This window comes from Triturus cristatus, chromosome 6 (assembly GCF_964204655.1).
Source record: "Triturus cristatus chromosome 6, aTriCri1.1, whole genome shotgun sequence".
Classification (NCBI taxonomy): Eukaryota; Metazoa; Chordata; class Amphibia; order Caudata; family Salamandridae; genus Triturus; species Triturus cristatus.
The window spans coordinates 533,766,357-533,784,522 of NC_140589.1; the positions used below are offsets into that span (position 1 = coordinate 533,766,357).

The window sequence follows — 18,166 nt, forward strand, 5'->3', positions numbered from 1 at the left end:
TTCATTCTGTATTTACACTATCCACATATATGAAAAAAAACATGCCTGCCAGAAGCATCACTGTGCTCTAGCTGGGCTGCAGTTAAAATGTACTGCAGTGACATATGTCAGAGAAAATTGCCATTGCCTGTTGGAAAAGACTATTTTATATCTTCATAGATCAGCCCTAAAGTGTACCTTCTAAGCCCAAAGGGCAGGGTTCTAATATAGGACACACTAACATATTAGGATTTCTGTGCTCTCACAATTAAATGCAACCCAAAAGCTTTTCCACTTTGTTTGCTTTCCTAGGCGTTGCCTTATATAGGTCTAAATTAGATTAAAATATTTTTTTCTGCCTGGGACAATGCTCGAAAAATGCTGTAAAGTTATTTCTAACATAATTTCTAAAATCTGAAATCAGATTTTTGATAACTTATGTTTGTGGTGACTGAGCCAAAACGGATCTAAAAACAGTTCTGTATTCATCCCACCTCTGTAGAATACATATCCTTGGCTGGGAGAGTTAATTACTCTTGCTGAGTGGACACTAGTCTTCTTTGGAGCCTGAAAAAAAGCAGAAAGACGTTAACTGCTGACCACTTAGTGGGAATCACCAATCTGGGAGTGGGCAGGAACAGCTGTCAGAGCAAAATGAGAGCCATAGACTATTTTTGGTTTGAGATGCCAGTGAGTGGATCATGTATTAATTCCCTGGACTCTTCTAGACAGTCATGCTCCAGTCACACTAGAGGAGAGAACCAGTCTGGACCCTGTCAGGTGAGTGTGAGGAGAGTATATCTAAATACAGGTTTCACTAAGGAGTTGAAGACAGAGCTACATGGAAGCAGACGGAGCTATTTGAAACAGGCACTCCTGAATAATTTTACAGAACGGCAAAATTACGTCTTGAAAGTTATGTTTGGAGATGTGGGGTACGTTGAATGGGGAGAGGGTGAGTTGAGTGTCATCAGCGTAGGATACAATGTTGATTTCATGGGATCTGACAATGGGTGCGAGCGGGGACAAGTAGACGTTGAACAGGGTCGGGCTGATGGAGGATCGCTGGGGGCTCCGCAGGTGGTCGGTGTGGGATCTAAGAGGAAGGTGGGAGTCTGAGCTGCTGCCTTCTGCCATATAGGAATGAGCAAATCAAGTCGAGGGCCTTGTTCCAGATTCCTGCTTTGTGTAGTCTGCAGGCTAGGGTGCGGTGAGAAACTGTGTCAAATGCTGCAGAGAGGTCCAGGAGGATGATGGCCACAATCTCTCCTCTGTTGAGGAGGGAGCGGATGTCATCTGTCATAGCGAGGAGGGCGGTTTTGGTGCTGTGGCTTTTCCTGAAACTGGATTGGGAGGAGTTGAGGATGTTGTTTTCTTCTATGAAGGTGGCGAGATGGCTGTTGGCGGCTTTTTTGATGACTTTCACTGGGAAAGGGAGTAAGGAGACCGGTCTGAAGTTTTTGAGGTCGGTTGGGGTCCGCCAATGATTTTTTCGGGAGAGGGTTGATCTCGGCGCGTTTCCAATCTTCCGGAAAGGAGGTGGTCTCAAACTAGCGGTTGATGATTCATTGAAGCTCAGGGGCGATGATGTCAGTGGCTCTGTAGTAGATGTGGTGGGGGCAGGGGTCCGTGGGGGCCCCTGCGTGGGTTAACTTCATAGTCTGCAGGGTGTCTTCGATGGTGAGGGTGGGTGGGAGTAGGTTCCTTGTGTAGTTGTCGTCGAAGTTGTCATAGATGGTCTTGATCTTGTGGTGGAAGTAGGTGCTGAGTCTGTCGCAGATGTACTGGGAGGGGGGATGTCAGTTGTCTCGCTGTCGGGTCGGGCAAACTCTTTGAGGATGCATAAGAGTTCCTTGCTGTTGTGTGCGTGGGTGGATATTCTGTCCTGGAATGCTCTCTTCCTTGTGTATCTGATGTGCTTGTGGTGGGTGGCCGTGGCTGCTTTGAAGCTGTCAAGGTCGGTTGTGGTTTTGGAGTTCCTCTATATCTTTTCGAGGCATCTGCAGGTTCGTCTTGATTCTCGGAGTTCGATGGAGAACCAACTGGCTTTCATGGCATGTGGGTTGGTAGTTTTCTTGAGGGGAGCGATGGTGTTGGTGCAATCGGTGATCCAGTTGTCCAAGGTGCGGGCGGCGGTGGTTGGGTCATTGTCCGTTGCCGTGGGAGCGGAGCGGAGCTGCTGAGGGAGGCGGTGAGCTGGTCGTTGGAGATCTTGTGCCTGCCCTGGAGCTGGTTTGGGCGTTTGAGGGTGATGTTCATTTTGAAGGTGAAGTGGATGCAGCGGTGGTCCTTCCATGGGAGTTCGGAGGTGTGGCTGAAGGATATGGAGTTTCCTTCAGTGAAGATGAAGTCGAGGGTGTGTCCTGCTGAGTGCGTGGAGTCTGGTACGATCTGTTTGAGTCCGATGTTGAGGAGGTTGTCAAGGTGGGAGGAGGAGTTGGGGTCTTGGAAGTTGTCGAGGTGGAAGATGAGGTCTCCCAGCAAGGTGTAGTCGGTGGCTTGCGGGGTGATGATGTCGGTGATGGAGTTGGAGAAAGGTGCGCGGGGTACGGGGGGTCTGTAGATGAGGGTGCCTCCGAGGGTAGTGGTTGGGTTGGTCTGTATCTAGAAGTGAAGATGTTCCATCAAGTCTTTGGGCCCGTCAGTGTGGGTGCTCAGTCGGAGGTTGGATTTGTGAGCGATGCTGATACCTCCTCCAGGGCAGTTGGGGTCGGTCCTGACTTTGAGTCACCTTTATTGCCCATAACCATGGACCTTTACCTGCTGAATGGTATTGCATTCCACTTCAGATACCAAGCAAAATGGCAAAAACTATGACCCGGAAGATTCGCTTGGGGTATCTAACAGAGCTCTTTTGTGGTCAGTCTAAAATCATGGCTAGGTCCTGGTAAAAAGTGAACAGTGAATTTTGATTTGCTCTTTGCTGTTTCTTCTACTTTTTACCCTAAAATCTGAAAATGTCCTATCTCCTGATCCCCTTAACCTATTTTAATGATCTTGGTGGCTTTTTCCCCATTTCTTTTTTTCTATGTTTCTAAATTGGCTTGGGAATTTGATAGTGTTGTTTTCTTGATTTTAAAATTATTGGTCCTGTTTGGGGACTTAACCCACACTTATCTGACAATTGTATGCTGCTTGTGTGCTAGCTACCAGAGGCTGAGCAGAGATTCTCACAGAAATGTGTTTTGAGCTAACAGAGGATCATTATTATGTTGGTAGGGATACTTCCCTCCCAAATTAATAACTACATTCATGACTGTAGGTAGTCCTGCCAAGTGCCACGCATCAGGAGTTAGACAAACACATTTTAGTGTGGTGGTTCGCATCACCGCACTAAAATGCTTAGTCAAGCATTTCTAGCGCCTTCTAAAACCTCCGTGGCACTGTGGCAAAGTAGAGAGAAAGAGCAAAGCCCGAAGCACTCAAGGCAGCATGAGTAGCGTGGACTGTGTCCTGCTCGAGTCTGGCAGAGTGTGCTCTATGACTGTTCATTGATTGTGCAGTGCTTTTCCGGCTGGTACAGACTAGAATTTAAAATCAAAACAAAGTGAGTCTCGCCGTCCAGGGGACTCAGTGCGCTGGCAGCATATTCAACATTCACAGCTGCTGCTTAGACTCACTCAGCTAGGGACAACTGCAGAGGTCTCACGTGACATGGGGTCACATGGCTTTCCATTTGTCAACAGAATGCGGGCTGACCGACACAGTCCCCGCAGTGGACCCTCATAAGAGGGCGGCCCCTTTAGTGCCACAAGATGGCACACTGGGCAACCTAGTCTTTTGGCCAGAGACCCTGGCTGGGGTCCCGCGCGTCACTTCCGGCCGTGGGGGGGTTCAGGGAGAGGTATATAGTCCTCCCCGCCCCCCAGGCGGCCTCTTTGTTCCCTCGCCCGGACGCCGACTGGATCTGTCCTGATCCTTCAGTAGTGGCGAGCCCCCGTGAGCTGTATCGCGGTTAGTGTGTCCTACCCCCCTCCTCTCCCTCCCAGCAGGCACTCATAGGTGTTGTGTGCTTGCCAGCCCCTACATGGTGACGGTCTGCGGGGGGGGGGGTTTAGACAGCTCCCGGGTGGGTACGGGCCCGTGGCTTCCTCGGCATCTTGCACGCTGTAGCCTGGTCATGACTTGGGTTGCACAACGGGGCTCTTGCTCCGGCCCGGGTGTAGTAGGTAATTGTTAAAGGTGTTAGTGCACCTTCGCTGTGCCTGGTCCTCCATCGCTGGGGAGGGGGCTTCCACCGCCAGGCCCTGAGCAGGCGGCCCGTAGCCAGGCCGCACCCGTAGTAACTGGGTGTGATCCAGCGGCCAGCGCTTGGCAAGACAGGCAGCAAGACCCAGTCCCATGGTTCGTAGGGGGGAGTGGAGGGCCTCACTGGGCTCTCCGTCACTGCGGTTTGCATGGGGAATGCGTCCCCAGGCCGCGGGTGGGTGGGTTGCTGCGGGGGGAGCAGCGTTACGGTCGTGCTCCCTCCTGTGTGCCAGGGTGCTGTCCAGGTCAGCGAGCGCGTGGCTCCCTCCCAGCCCGTGGAAACGCTGTCGCGATTAACGGCTCCATTTTAGCAGTCATAGGGGGTAACTCACAGCCTCATATGCGGGGGTAATATTTTCACCAGCACGACCACCTCACTCGCGAGGTAGTGGGCCCAGCTCAAGGCACCACATGGTGTCAGGTGATCAGGGTGATGAAGGCGCAGGGGTGCCCCGGCGGGTAGCCCATCGGGGGAGAGAGCAGCCGACCCCAGCATCATTTCAGTGCCTGCATTTCTTTAATTTGAAATGGAAAGGACCCGCAGTGCTGCAATACATGTAACAAGAGGGTGCTGGCAATTCTCAGGGCTAGCAAGTTCTTTTATGAGCGATTACCGCAACGTTTACAGTTACATTCAAAGCACTGGTTTCCGGGGACACTTTCCCCTTATTTGTCTGTCTCCCACTAGTACCCCCACGGAATTCGAAAATCGGGTGACTGTGTTAGCTTGGTTAAGGCTAGCAGACGACCCCGGCATCAGCGCCAAGGGTAGGGGTATTTTCATCGGAACCAGGCCAGTGGGACACCCGACGCGTTGGGAGGTGGGGGCGGAGAGTTGTGTTGCCCCCCCACGTTGTATGCAGACGAACCCCCGGCATTAGCGCCGGGGGGGCAGCGAGTCGTGTTACCTCCCACGCTCCCCTGTGCTGCAAAGCGCGTGCCGCAGCCTGGTACACGGGGCCAGAGGTGGTGAGAGGCAGATCTCTTTGGGGCAGAGGCGAGCATCTGGGCGTCGGCAACAATGGGCGGGGGGGCAACCTCTGCTGCGAGCTCCCTCCTTAGCACGGTGTACTGCTGTTGGACTACAACATGGGGCATCTCTCCGGGAACGTCACCAGTAGCCTCACCTGGCTCAGTGCGGCAATGGCCGCCTCAGCCCGCAATTCTTCTCTGTTCCTCCCGTCATCGCCAGGTCACGTATTCAAGTGGGCGGCACCATATGCGTTAGCGTGTCACCTAATCTCAATTGGCCTAGTCTCGGGGTTTTGCTGGTTGGGCACCTCCCATGCACACAGTGGCCGGCTGCATGCTTCCTGATGCCATGCGGGGGCTCTTACGCTTGTCAACATAGTGATTCCGGTGGCAATCTGCAATCAGGGCGCTTCTTACGATCCTAAGCACTCTCTGTGGGTTTAAATTAATAAACATCACAAGAATCTTAGGCAGTGGCAGTCGGCGCAGTATATAATGTTATGCAACTCTCCGTAGAAGTGGGTTGCCATCCACAACGGACAGAGGCAGTTAACAGGAATATTGCGCGTTTAAGTTTGTAATTACCTTGTCGAACATGCTACTGTGGGCACAATGCAGGTTATATCCTGTTACGAGGCGGGTGTTGCTTATGGTCTGTGGTGAATAACCGACTCGCGAGGTGTCTCGGCATGCAAAGCAAGGCACGTCTCCTGGTAATAGGACCAGCAGGACGGGGGCATCTTAAGTTATATAAAATAAATAAATAATAAATAATCCAGTAATGCAAGGCAATCATTTTATTTAACAGAAGTGCCAGGGCACTCGTCAAGTGCCATTAACAGTACCCGGGGGTAAGTGCGATGACTCCGGTTTTCGAGCCCACCCCCCCCTCATTAGACAATCAGCGCCATCTTGGGCAGCGGTCACTTGTCTCATTTATTTCCAATTATTTTCAGTAGGGGCAGGGTGCATTGTACAATCTGTGTATGGTACTGTGAGAAGTATATCGGCTAAACTACAAGGGAGGACAGAAGGTGCCCCGTGGGCATGGTATCGGTGGGTGAGCACGCTGGTCCCTTGGAGGACGTGATGGGGTGTGGCCGTCTGGGGCGGGGCCTGCACAGACTTAAAACTGGAGGTCAGTCCAGGCTTCTCACTTGACCCAACTGAGTGATCACAGGCACTTGTGCATTTCAACTCGCTTCCTTGTGTTCTTCACACGTGGGAGTGCTCTCATGGGAGTCGATTCAGCAGACTGCAATGTCGCACTAGACCTCATGTAGGATACAGATGCAATTAGGTCTCAGTTCACTGGTAGGGTGTTCACTAATACTGAGGTCCAAAACACTACAGAAATGAAATACAGCGGATGATGCAAATGCCCATAGTTACCACATTTATAGATTGGGACGGGTTACTGGGTATGCCTTGCCAGGACAGTGACACACACTTTACATGAACTGGAGCCTCAGTAAAGGTATGATGGAATCGCAAACTGGTACGTGGGACTCTCCTCTCCAACATGCTGCAGAGGCATTATGTTGGCAGGGCTGTGACTGGCATGCAAGGGCATCAAGGGGCGGTATTAAGCAGCAGGGTCAGTTGCAGGGTGAACCGCGTAGGTTGTCACTCAGCGAAAGGGTGCGGTGGTGCCACAGTGGGCACAATTCATATAATTTCCAAACCAGGTCAGGAGTGCACACTCGTGCACAACAGCACATGCGGTAGTATTAGCAGTTGCCCTTGGTAGAAACTCATTTGGGTGCCCCTGTTTGGATCAGCTCTGAATTTGAGACAGTCCAGCTCTTTCTTGCCCACTTTGGGAAAGTACTACAGTGCACGGGCAAACTCTTCCAATTTCTAAATGTGTTTCTATACAATATTCGGGATGGTGACGTGTTTGCAATAGGGTAACACAGCAGCAGCTCACTAATAGTATGAAAATATTAGGTGAGTCGGCCAACTAAAAGAAACCTTTTAGTGATGTCGTAAGGGTGGAACACATGGCCCAAGCGGCGCATGGTGAAGCTTTGCAGGGAGGCATACTGGGCTCGGGAATTTGAATGCTGTGGGTCGGAAATGCGACCATTGGTGTTAGTTTCGCTCTCACAGGTTGAAAAGAATAAGAGAATTGTACTTGGTTGGTGCTAATTTGATAAGGGACTGTGTTCTCCGCAAGCACATGTGCCACCTGTCCAGAATTGTTGCATTTTCAGTATACTACTACACCAAAGCCATATTAGGGCTGTTCGCCTGGTTGGTGTCCTGTGCTAGAGAAGGGCAGATTCGGGCCTCCCGTCCCCGGGTAGGGGAGGGCAGTGCTCTCTCTAGGTGCAGCCATTTGGGGGGCCTTTGGGGTGCATCTTGATGAGGGCACCATGGGTCAGCGAGTGGCGTGCTCAGTATGAGGCGAAACCGGCACAAGCCGGTTCCCCCCTCAGCGCAAGGTGTGTACATCACGCAAGGCTTGTAGTTTGCAGGTGCCCATCTCCAGTACTTACGGTGCCAGGCTGTTCAGAGTGACTGTGTATATTTGTGATACTCTGCTCAATCTGAGCTACTTCAGTCTCATACCATTCCAGGCACTTTGACTCCAAAAGTATCGTATATATGTTACCGTCTCACACATGCACTCTCCAAGCTCTGGAATATCTCTCAATAGCAGCTTTAAACCTTGGTCGTCTTAGAGTTCCTTGTTGGTCAAATAGGCGTAATTACTGATATCGGTATGTCTCTCTCATTCTCAGGATTTGATTGCTAGCAAGAAAGTGTAATTAATAGTCTTTTATATGTCCATCATAGTGCACTGGAATGATGGAAATGTCACATATAGCAGTTGAAACCTTGGCAGCCGAGGATGGGGGCGGCTAGCTCTTGGTTGGTTATGCAAGAAAGCTATAATTGTGGCTTATCTATCTTATGTAACTAAGAAGCATTGTCAAAGCCAACAGATGGGCTTGTTGTAGGGTAGTGCTCCTTTGGTAGTAATATAGGGAGGCAAGGACCTAGCGGCTATACCAGGCAATATGCAGCACATTGCCTGAGCGAGGTGAGTAGCCCTGCAGATTAGTTGGGCCTGCATGAGCCACACATAATGCTCCTACATTCTGGCCCACGCTGAGACATTTACATAAATTGTATCACAGCATCGCCAGTTTCTATACTCGGGCCCGCTGGCACTATGGTGATGCATCATCAATTTGCACAGATTTTGGGCCTGCATTAGCCACACATACCTCCTCCAGTCTAACCCCACTAAGACCATTCAGCTCTGGGCAAAGTTCACCCTAGATGCCAGGCAATAATGCCATATGGGGGCCTTCGTGGTTTTAGGCAAGTAACCAGAGGCACCGAAGCCAGTAGTATTAGCATACAGGTTTGTGTATTTGGTGGATACATCTGGACAATGGCCACCGGCTCATCGGTGCATCATTCTCCCTCAAGAGAGCAGGCATTATTTGAAGCCCCCATCCATCGAAGGCACATATTTAATTTTATGACACTTCTTGATCTGATAAAGTAGCACGGATAGGGAGCAGAGTAGTCACAATAGACATACAGTCACACAAACCAGAGGGACACCATTCAGTTGTTCGACACATTTCAACAACAGAATTGCCTGCGCAAATGTCTGGTCGATGCAGCAGAGTAGGTGCACTCTGTATGCAAGGGCATGCTACCGGTTGCTCAGGGGAGACAAAACACCCACCCTATAGCCGAGGAGCCAGGCATTTGCAGAAGTTGCCATTTAACTAGTGGGTTGTGGTGCACAAAGCTGGAGGGAACATGGGGTCATAGCATAATTTTGGCTACAATGATTGAGGATTGATTGTTTTGGCATTCCCACTGCTCGGGAAAGGGCAGGATTCGTACATGTTATTCCCCCCTCCTCAGGTACACGAGGACACCAGTGCTTAATGTCGCCTATCCCATGGCAGGATAGTCACCAAGGGGTGGACAGGCCATTGGCATACCCTGCCAGAACAAGGATAGCCACTCACACTATCTGGAGCATCTAGGGAGGATATCTGTTGGAAACACAGACTGGGGTGCGCTGGGCCCATAACCCCTCACCAAAGTTGCGAGGGGCATCTTGCTGTCAGGTGTCTTTGAGGGATGGGCAAGGGCATTAAAGGGCATTAGCTCGTGACTAGGCATTTGCAGGGATGCAGAAGGGTCCCAGTGGATCCACCAAAGGGACTGCAGCGAAGCACGTGACACAGAACCTGGTAGTCTGACACCACTACTGGTGTAAGTATCAAGGGACACAGGTGGATAGCAGGGACGGGGCATCTGTGACCGGTTGAAGGTTCAGCAAGCAGGGTGGGCTGAGTAAGTTGTCAGTCCACGAAAGGGTGCAGTGTCTATTAACGGGTACCATTCACATATTCCCTCAAACCTATTTTGACACCATTACTATGTTCACCAGGGAGCAATCCTAAAGAACTGTAAAATTTTCTGGTCAGTGGGGCGAAGTAATGCACCCTAGAAGGAGACCACGAAGACCACAATGTGCAAATTAGCAACCAGTTGGGGACAGGTGAACTTTTGTGGTCTGTAATCACCCCCAGCTCCCGTGGCAGGTGGTAGGCCGCGAGGGGCGGCTTGCCTTTGGATCGCCTGTAAGATAACCCACCATATTGGCATATTTGGTATGCTAATAAACCTGCAGCAATTTTCTCCACCATAAAGTTGTCTTGTCTGCTTATTTATGCTACCTGTATGTTACTGCGGGAGGGCTGGTGAGTGTGGCCGATATTGGCACTATGCGGGCTGACCGACACAGTCCCCGCAGGGGACCCTCATAAGAGGGTGGCCCCTTTAGTGCCACAAGATGGCACACTGGGCAGCCTAGTCTTTTGGCCAGAGACCCCGGCTGGGGTCCCGCGCATCACTTCCGGCGGTGGGGGGGGTTCAGGGAGAGGTATATAGACCTCCCCCGCCCCCCTGGCGGCCTCTTTGTCCCCTCGCCTGGACGCCGACTCCCTCCCATCCGCTTACCCGGCGATCAGGGTGAGGGGAGGAAGGATGTTCTAATCTTTTTATTTGTGTTGCAGGTGGAGTTACATGGCGATCCAGAGGCGGAAAGGTACTCAGGGGTACCCTATTCAGGAGCACAAAGGGTGCTGAGGCCGAATATCCCCAGGAAGTCTGTGCGGTGGACCCTGGGGTGCGACGGCACCCCATCTGTCCTACGGGCGGTTGGAAACATGTACAACCGGGGGTCGCTAGAATGCTCCGCCCCTCGTAGGGGGGGGCGTGAGTTATATGGTGGACCAATGTTTCACCGGAGGTGGGAGGGGCTATCCCCTCACCACAACCGCTAAGCACCAATTGGCTAAGACCACGATGCAAGTTGGCCCATCAGGTGGTAGGCTGCGAGGGGCGGCTTGCCTTTGGATCGCCTGTAAGATAACCCACCATTTTGGCATATTTGGTATGCTAATAAACCTGCAGCAATTTTCTCCACCCAAAAGTTGTCTTGTCTGCTTATTTATGCTACCTGTATGTTGCTGCGGGAGGGCTGGTGAGTGTGGCTGATATTGGCACTAAGTCCTAGTGAGGTGGCAAAATGCGGCAGGGCAGTTATGTTTCTTTGCCGCACCACTGACTGCCTGTGTGCCGCCAGCAGTGTGACTACTGCCCCATCATCATGCGTGACCACAGGGAGAGCAGAAGTGGTCAGACAGTCATCTGAGTGCCTCGTCCCACAGTGACGTGCTGAGAGAAGAGACCACTCTCGTCGTGTCGACCACCCAGGTCTGACAATTCAAGATGATTTCTCATTTCTGACATTATGATGTCGATTTACAACATTCATAATAATTTAATTTTAGCAGCCTGCCTGAGCCTGCAAGTTAAGTAGAACTGAGGGCTAGTGCCGCAGCAGTATGGGCTCCGCTGAGCTAACTGACGTTGATTAAGATCAACTTAGACCCCGGCATGACCATGGCTGCCCGTAGTTCCCCTTGCATAAGTACATTAATCCCCCTGTTACCAGCGGCTGAGAGTTTTTGCCACATGCAGCGCTAATTTTATTTACTACTTTGGAGACACAGAAAGGCCTCTCTCCTTATGTGCTGGGTACACTCCAGCAATACAAAATCTGTGGGAGTCCGATGTTCACAGCACATCCAGTTTAGGAGCTCTGTATATATTAGTCCTTTTTCCGTGAGCTCAGGGCTGTTTTATTTTAATCTAACAACGACAAGCAGTTTAGAAGAGAACAGGGACCCTGAATGAACTATGGATACCAAAGCAATGTAAGGAAACATTAAAAAACTATTACTATGAAAAATGCAGACTTTTTTGTGGGAATTGCAGCTAATGTAATGTAGCATATTGTTCATTATTATTGTTCATTATATTATGAAATTTGTTCTTATTTTTTTTTTTTGCGGCTATTGATTGCATCAGTCGTGAGTCTTTGTATTGTATTTAATAACTTTTTATTTTGTTTTTAGTATGTATTTATTTATGGATTTTATGGACTATACTAGGACAATTTATTATGGATTGTGTTTTATATGTATAGCATGTCTTTTATGATGTGAATCGAAATAAAGACCTTTTGACTATTGACTATTGTAATGTATGTAGCAATGCACTTGAAAATTGGATTAACACTAACTATGCGTATTATAGAAGTAGTGCAGTACGACATTTACTCATGCCTTCAACTTCAAGAACAGAAAGGCATTTCATTTTCACTTGTGTGCTGTGGAGAGACCAGGAAGTCCTCTCAGTATGTTACGTTTATTTTTTCAATTGAATTTGATATTTTTTTGAGCAAGGTTAGTGGTTCTTGCAGTAGTGTTTTATGTTTATTAGTGCCTCTGCTGTTTTTTGCTGGGGTGCATGAACCACCGATTATAGTGAGCAATGCCATCACTGCTGCAGAAGTACACTAGAGCAGTGAGTAAGAATAGATGTAGTACGAATCAAGTGAGAGGGGAGAGAACAGAACTACGGAGCAAAGCAAGAGAGAAAGAAAAGGAGTCTGAGAAAGAAGAGTGAGGATGGAGGAGAGAGAGAAAGAGTGGGACAAAAGAAAGAAGTGAAAGTAAGAAGGTGAACTCATAAAAAGAAGAAATCGAGTGAAAAGGACCATATAGAAGAAAGAGAACAAAGTGGATGGAGGGGAGACAGATGAACGGAGAACACGGGAGAGAATAAAAGTTAAGGAGGAAAAGTGGACAGAGAGGAAAAGAAAGGAGATGAAGAATGGATGGAACGAAGCACAAGAAATAAGAATGCAGGGGATAGAAATGAAGACAAGGATGAAAAGCAAACAGTGAGAGAAGTTTGAGAATGGAGAGTGGACGAAAGATCGAGAAAAGAGCACAAGTGAGAGAATAGGATGAAGGATAATCGGACAGAAAAAGTGGGTAAACCTAGACCAGCTTCAGTGCACCCAGCTGGCTCTGGTAAGCGGATATGCCGATCTCACAGGATTTCATTTATTATAATTACCTGAAGTTGCACTCTGTAAAGCACAGCTCCTTTACCCAGAACCTATGTTTGTACCTTCACCTTGCAATGCGAGGACAGAATTAATGGGCAAGATTAGCACATACTCAGTGATTGTTCTGGCCCTAAAGAGAACAGCACTGTTTTACTCTTGCCTGCTGAACATTGCACCCCTCTCGTTTATCACCATACTGCATAAATGATTTAAAAATTTTCAAAGGGTTGGGGACACAAACTCAAGCTGTCTCTCAAAAACACCATTCTCTATTTGCTGCAGAAAGCCGCTTTTAAAAATTCTGGATTATCTTATTGGAAGAAGGATAGTGCCCTTAAATGAGCAATTGAAAGATGTAGATCTGTTGTTGCCATTTCCAGGCCAGTACATTGCAGAAAAATAAGTCATTTCTGTAATTGATGTCAATGCGGGTGGGATAACGCATTTGTTGTTCTTGAAATGAAGTCTCACTCATAGTCTGACACGGCATTGGAATGTTACTCATGAGGACACTGAAAACATTTAAATGTCGCTTATGCGGCAGCAGAAAACTTGGCAGCTATGGCTGGGAGCTCTACATTGCCGCAATCACACCGTCTTCAATCAGCACAAAGTTGAGTCCAGCCACGTAAGTAAAGTTAGTACAGCTGAGAGCTCTGCATTGCAGCGAGTCACTCTCTGCAGTACTATCAGGTACTTTGCAGCCGTTTTAAGATCTTCTTAAGTAGGGGTCTCCAACCAGTAGCTCATGAGCTACAGTAGCTCTTCAGCTACCTCTGAGGAGCTCACATGTGCAGCCCAGCTTATTAAATTAGAAAGCTTTTTCTTGGTTTCATTAATATACATATAAAATAATTGTGATTATACAACACTAATATTATTAGTAGGTCTCAATGCGTTTCATTGAACATAAGTAGCTCTCAGTACAGAAAGGTTTGGAGGCCCTGACTGAAAGTGTCACTCATATTCGTGAATGTCACTCATAATTACACTGCAATTATGAAAATGTCACACATAAGCAGTCTGAAACCTTGGCAGCTATGTGTACGGAATTCTAATTTTTGCTCTTGTCTTTATTTAATCAGTAGGAGGCATCCTCATTTTTATTCTAGTAAATACAATGCCCACACCTAGCCACATAAAATTTAACATATAGCAGCCAGCGTGCACATCTTGTTCAGTATCACGTCCCAACAGAGGTGTGCATGTAGATTATTTTCATCAAAATGCCAACCATTGTTGAATCTAGTCTATATCAGTTTGAACATAGTTCGCCATTATAAGCATCTGTCATCAAATCACGTAGAAATGCTGAGTGGGTCTGTTAATGTTGGCATCTTAGGGCCTGATAATGATCCTCGCAGATAGGGTTACTCAATCACAAATGTGATGGATATCCCGTCCGATGTATTACATGTTCCATAAAATATAATGGATTTGTAATTTGGCGGAGGGGATATCTGTCACGTTTGTGACGGAGTAACCCTGTCCGCCAAGATCGTAATCAGGCCCTTAGTCTCTTAGGGCCATATGTATTAAGCATTTTTGCGGTAGGAAACGGCCGATCGGTCCATTTCTGACCTCAAAAATGCTTTACATATTAACAAATTGCGATTCGGTAACACGTTACCGAATCTCAATTTGTGTTTGCGATTCGGTATTTGAAAGGGCCGTGTTTAGGGCGTTCCTTCCAAATATCGAATCTGAATGGGATGTATGAATGTTTTGCGACCGAATTACGGTCGCCAAACATTCATATTTTACTGACGCCTTGAAGGAGAAGGTAAACCATTCACAACTGGGAAGGAGTCCCCAAGGGGCCCCTTCCTCTTTGAGAATGGAAAACAATATTTTTAAGAGCAGGCAGTGGTCCCTCTGCAAAGTTTCATTTTTTCTTTTTAAATGCATACCGTTTTCCTTTAAGGTTCAAAGTTGCGACCTACCTCATTAACCCCTTGAGTGCCCCGCCCTTTCCCCCTCCTGTGCCGGGCCTTTCATTAGCGGGCGGGGTCCATGACGAGATAGTCTCGTCATGGGCACAGCGCAACCGCGCTCCATGACGAGACTATCTCGTCATGGGCATAGAAGGGGTTAATATGCATGAGTTAGGCCTATTTGCGACCTATTAGGAATCGCTAATAAAATTCATAAGAGTTCCATACATTAGAAATAGCGATTATCTAATTGCGATTCGGAGAAAATTGCAATTAGGTAATTGCTACTTGAAATAATGATCCATGTGCTCCTTAGACCTTTTTTAAAAAGGATGTAAGTGGGCCATGGATAAGAATCAACTTCAACGAGTTGCTTTTGATTCGACAGGAAACGTAAAATTAATTAAGTTATGTTTGCAGCACTGAAGTAATTTGTAGCATAGCCCAACGGGACTCTCTTGTTTCATTTTATTCAAACATGCTTTGCCCCTGACTTCAAATAAAGATATTCCAATGACAGTCTTATTTAGATCAGACATGTAAATCGCAGCTAGTTTGGGCTTATTAGATATCTCTCCATCAAAGATGGAAGGGAGTTGAATCCAGTGACTGGCTAATATGCGGTCCCTGCAGGCATTTGTAGTTGTTTTCAAGAATGCACATTCCTGTCTTCAGTTTTAACTCAGTCGATGTAAATAATACAGAGAAATATGGAATATGGCGAAACACACCTTGTTGCTGTCTGGATGAAGCCATCACTCCACATTTCGGATATTAACTTGAATGATACTCCTCGGGTGACCTATGACATAAAAGAGAAAACGGTAAGGAAACAAACTGACACGTTAACTTCCAAAGGGCATCAGCAGACAAAAACCCAGGTCATGCACGACGCAACGCTCTAGGAGAACTGTGCTTAGTTAATGGTCATTTGCAAGTCTTTGAATGCTTGCCTCTGATCATTCTGAAACAACTGCTTTGATGCGTCTGGACACACGCAATGAAGTCAGCCAGTGGCGTAACGGAAAATGATGCCCCCCTCCCCCCCCCCCTCCGCATAATGTGATGAGGGACCCTGCCGTCTCCCAGATCGCACAGACATTCATTGATCTAGGGCTCAATAGGAACCCGCTGAAAGGTTGGGCTCTCCCCTACGCTGCAGGGACCTGCTTGGGAAAGCAGAGTGGCTTTTCCAAGCATTTAACTATTACTAGGGCCACTGAAATTATGCGGCACGTGAGTGCCAAATTATGCGACAGGGTTGAATGCGGCAAGAAAAGGCAAAATATCCGGCATAAAGTGGCACATTAAGTAATAGTATTAATTAATTACTTCATTTTAAAACTTGATAATACTATCTGGACATTGGTTGCACCTCATTAGAACCAGTTTAACACTCAACTATAACAATAAGCAACAGAAGGTGACCAGCCCTGCTTTGCAGAGGGCCTTGCATTGCGTGGCAGCACATGTTGTTGCATTTTTAATAACTTTTTAACCATTTGAGCTAGAAACAATATATAAAAAAAAAAAAAATCTGCAGGTTATACAACAGATGATGGTTATATGGCAAATGCAGCAAATCTTTAATTACATGAAAATTGCCATAGAGCACAATTGCTTAATTTCAGTGGCCCTGACTATTTCTTATTCCATGCCATTGAACACGTTCTGCAAGGCATGCAATGGCATCGCTTAGAGGGTGAGGGGACCCCCTCCAAAACAAGAAAACCCCGGGGGCCTCCCTGCGCCACCAGTGGCGTAACGGTAATTGAGGGGCCCCCTCCGGACTCTATCAGGAGCTACCCGGCCAAAGTGCAGTGCTGAGGGGGCCCCCTGGAGCTTGGGGACCCCCCCGCATTGAGGGGGATGCAGGGGTCTGTGTTACGCCCCTGTGCGCCACACAGGCTGTGGGGGCCTCCGTTACGCCCCTGGAGTCACCACTTTAATTTCCTTTTAATTAGGAATGATGTGCAAAGACATAAACAGCATAATGTCTACCTTCAGTCAAGATGTTTAAAACAAAAATGTAATGTTGGTAGAAGCTACTGATAAATGGTTACTCGTGCATGGGTTCAGCAGCGACATAGGATTAACAAAGTTAGTCATCAAAAACTTGAATCTTTCCACAGACAAGCTTTTTGTGGTTTGCACAATCTTTGCCTTACGCAACGAGCAACTATTTTGAAGTTAGTATTTAGTGTAAACTAAATCATCAATACTTGTATTAAAAAAGTTGGAAAGGTTGTGCAGTTAGTACATAGGTAAGCTGATGTTAGAGGTTGGTGAAAAGATATTTTAAGGTGCAGGAGCAGCTTGTTTTACCTCTGTGCACAGAAGTGTGCATCGTCACTGCTGTAGATTGAGTAAGTGGGACATGGAGCACTGGCACAGGAGCCCGCATTGCGAGACATGCTGCAATGCATGGAGTCGTCACCGTCAAAAACAGGGTTATCTCTTGCCGCATACTGCAGGTAGCGGACCTCGGTTATTCTTCTAGGACACAGAACATTGGAGCTTTTAATGAGGTTTACTGGTCCTTATTTGGGAAAACAATAAACTTGAGATAAGTGAATCTGAGGAAACTGCGGACTGCTTACTCCACTCTGTGGCGGGTTTTGCACTGTTGATGCAGCTTGACTGCAGCCTGGAGTAGTAGAAAACCCAGGAGCAGGCAGCCAAGGGCAAAGACCCCGTAAATGATGAGGTTTATAGTTTCTGGTGCAAACTTGACACATCGCTCTCCTCGATACAACCAATTTCTACTAACAGGGCATCTAAAACATTAGGAAGAAAGGAAAACTAAATCAGACTCAAAACTCTGCACATTATACCACTGAAGACAAACACTGGGGAGAATTGGAGATTTAATTTCTTAAGGCAAATTCCTCTTATCCCAGTTTTCTCTTTCTTATCCTATTCCTTACTGCAATTGATGTGAACTCTAGTTTACAAGGAAGGAAACCTCTCATTTGAACTGGAAAATTGAATGTGCCTCCTAAATTGTGATACCCGTACCCTTATCCTCTCATAGCCAATTTTATAAAGACAAATGAGGCTTACAATTCTAAAGTTGTAGTTTTCCTTTAGTTGTTCAAATTTCAGATCATTACAAATTTACATCAATTATTTAAATATTTCCTTTCATCTAAACTGTCTCTACACCGACGAGTACTTTGTGATCTCATAACTATAATTAGTCGCTTCTTCGGGCCAAGGAATATTATATCCAAAACTACTCTCATCCAATAGTCACTGGTTGGACTCCCAAGTCTGTCGGCTATGGTAGTCCCACTCCCTGTGTTGAGGCTTCAACAGGAGGAGAGGGACTACCATAGCCAACCACAGAGAGATCCCAGCCAGAGAGCTCAGATATTGTTCCCTGCATGAAACTTTTCCACCAAGAGGAGAAAAGCTATCATAATCCATTGTTTAAGGGAGTTTCTGAGCTTGGACTTCTTACTTCGCTCATTCCATGACACACTGAAATGTAAATTAGATGTGGTGGTTGCTTCTAATTGTAATATCGCTTGAAAAGTGGTATGACATGCACTTAGACTATCCTGTT

At 47.4% G+C, this 18,166-nt stretch overlaps 1 protein-coding gene across 1 annotated transcript in view; it reads right to left on the reverse strand.

Annotated features, from left to right (window-relative positions):
- Positions 1–18,166, reverse strand: part of IMPG1 (interphotoreceptor matrix proteoglycan 1) — a 1,638,967-nt gene that overhangs the window by 20,760 nt on the left and 1,600,041 nt on the right. Inside the window, exons 16-17 of the mRNA XM_085609628.1 lie at positions 17,199–17,375; positions 16,924–17,094 (exon numbers count right to left, since the gene is read on the reverse strand). Of these exons, the coding sequence (XP_085465754.1) occupies positions 16,924–17,094; positions 17,199–17,375 (348 nt within the window). The remainder of the gene's footprint in view (positions 1–16,923; positions 17,095–17,198; positions 17,376–18,166) is intronic.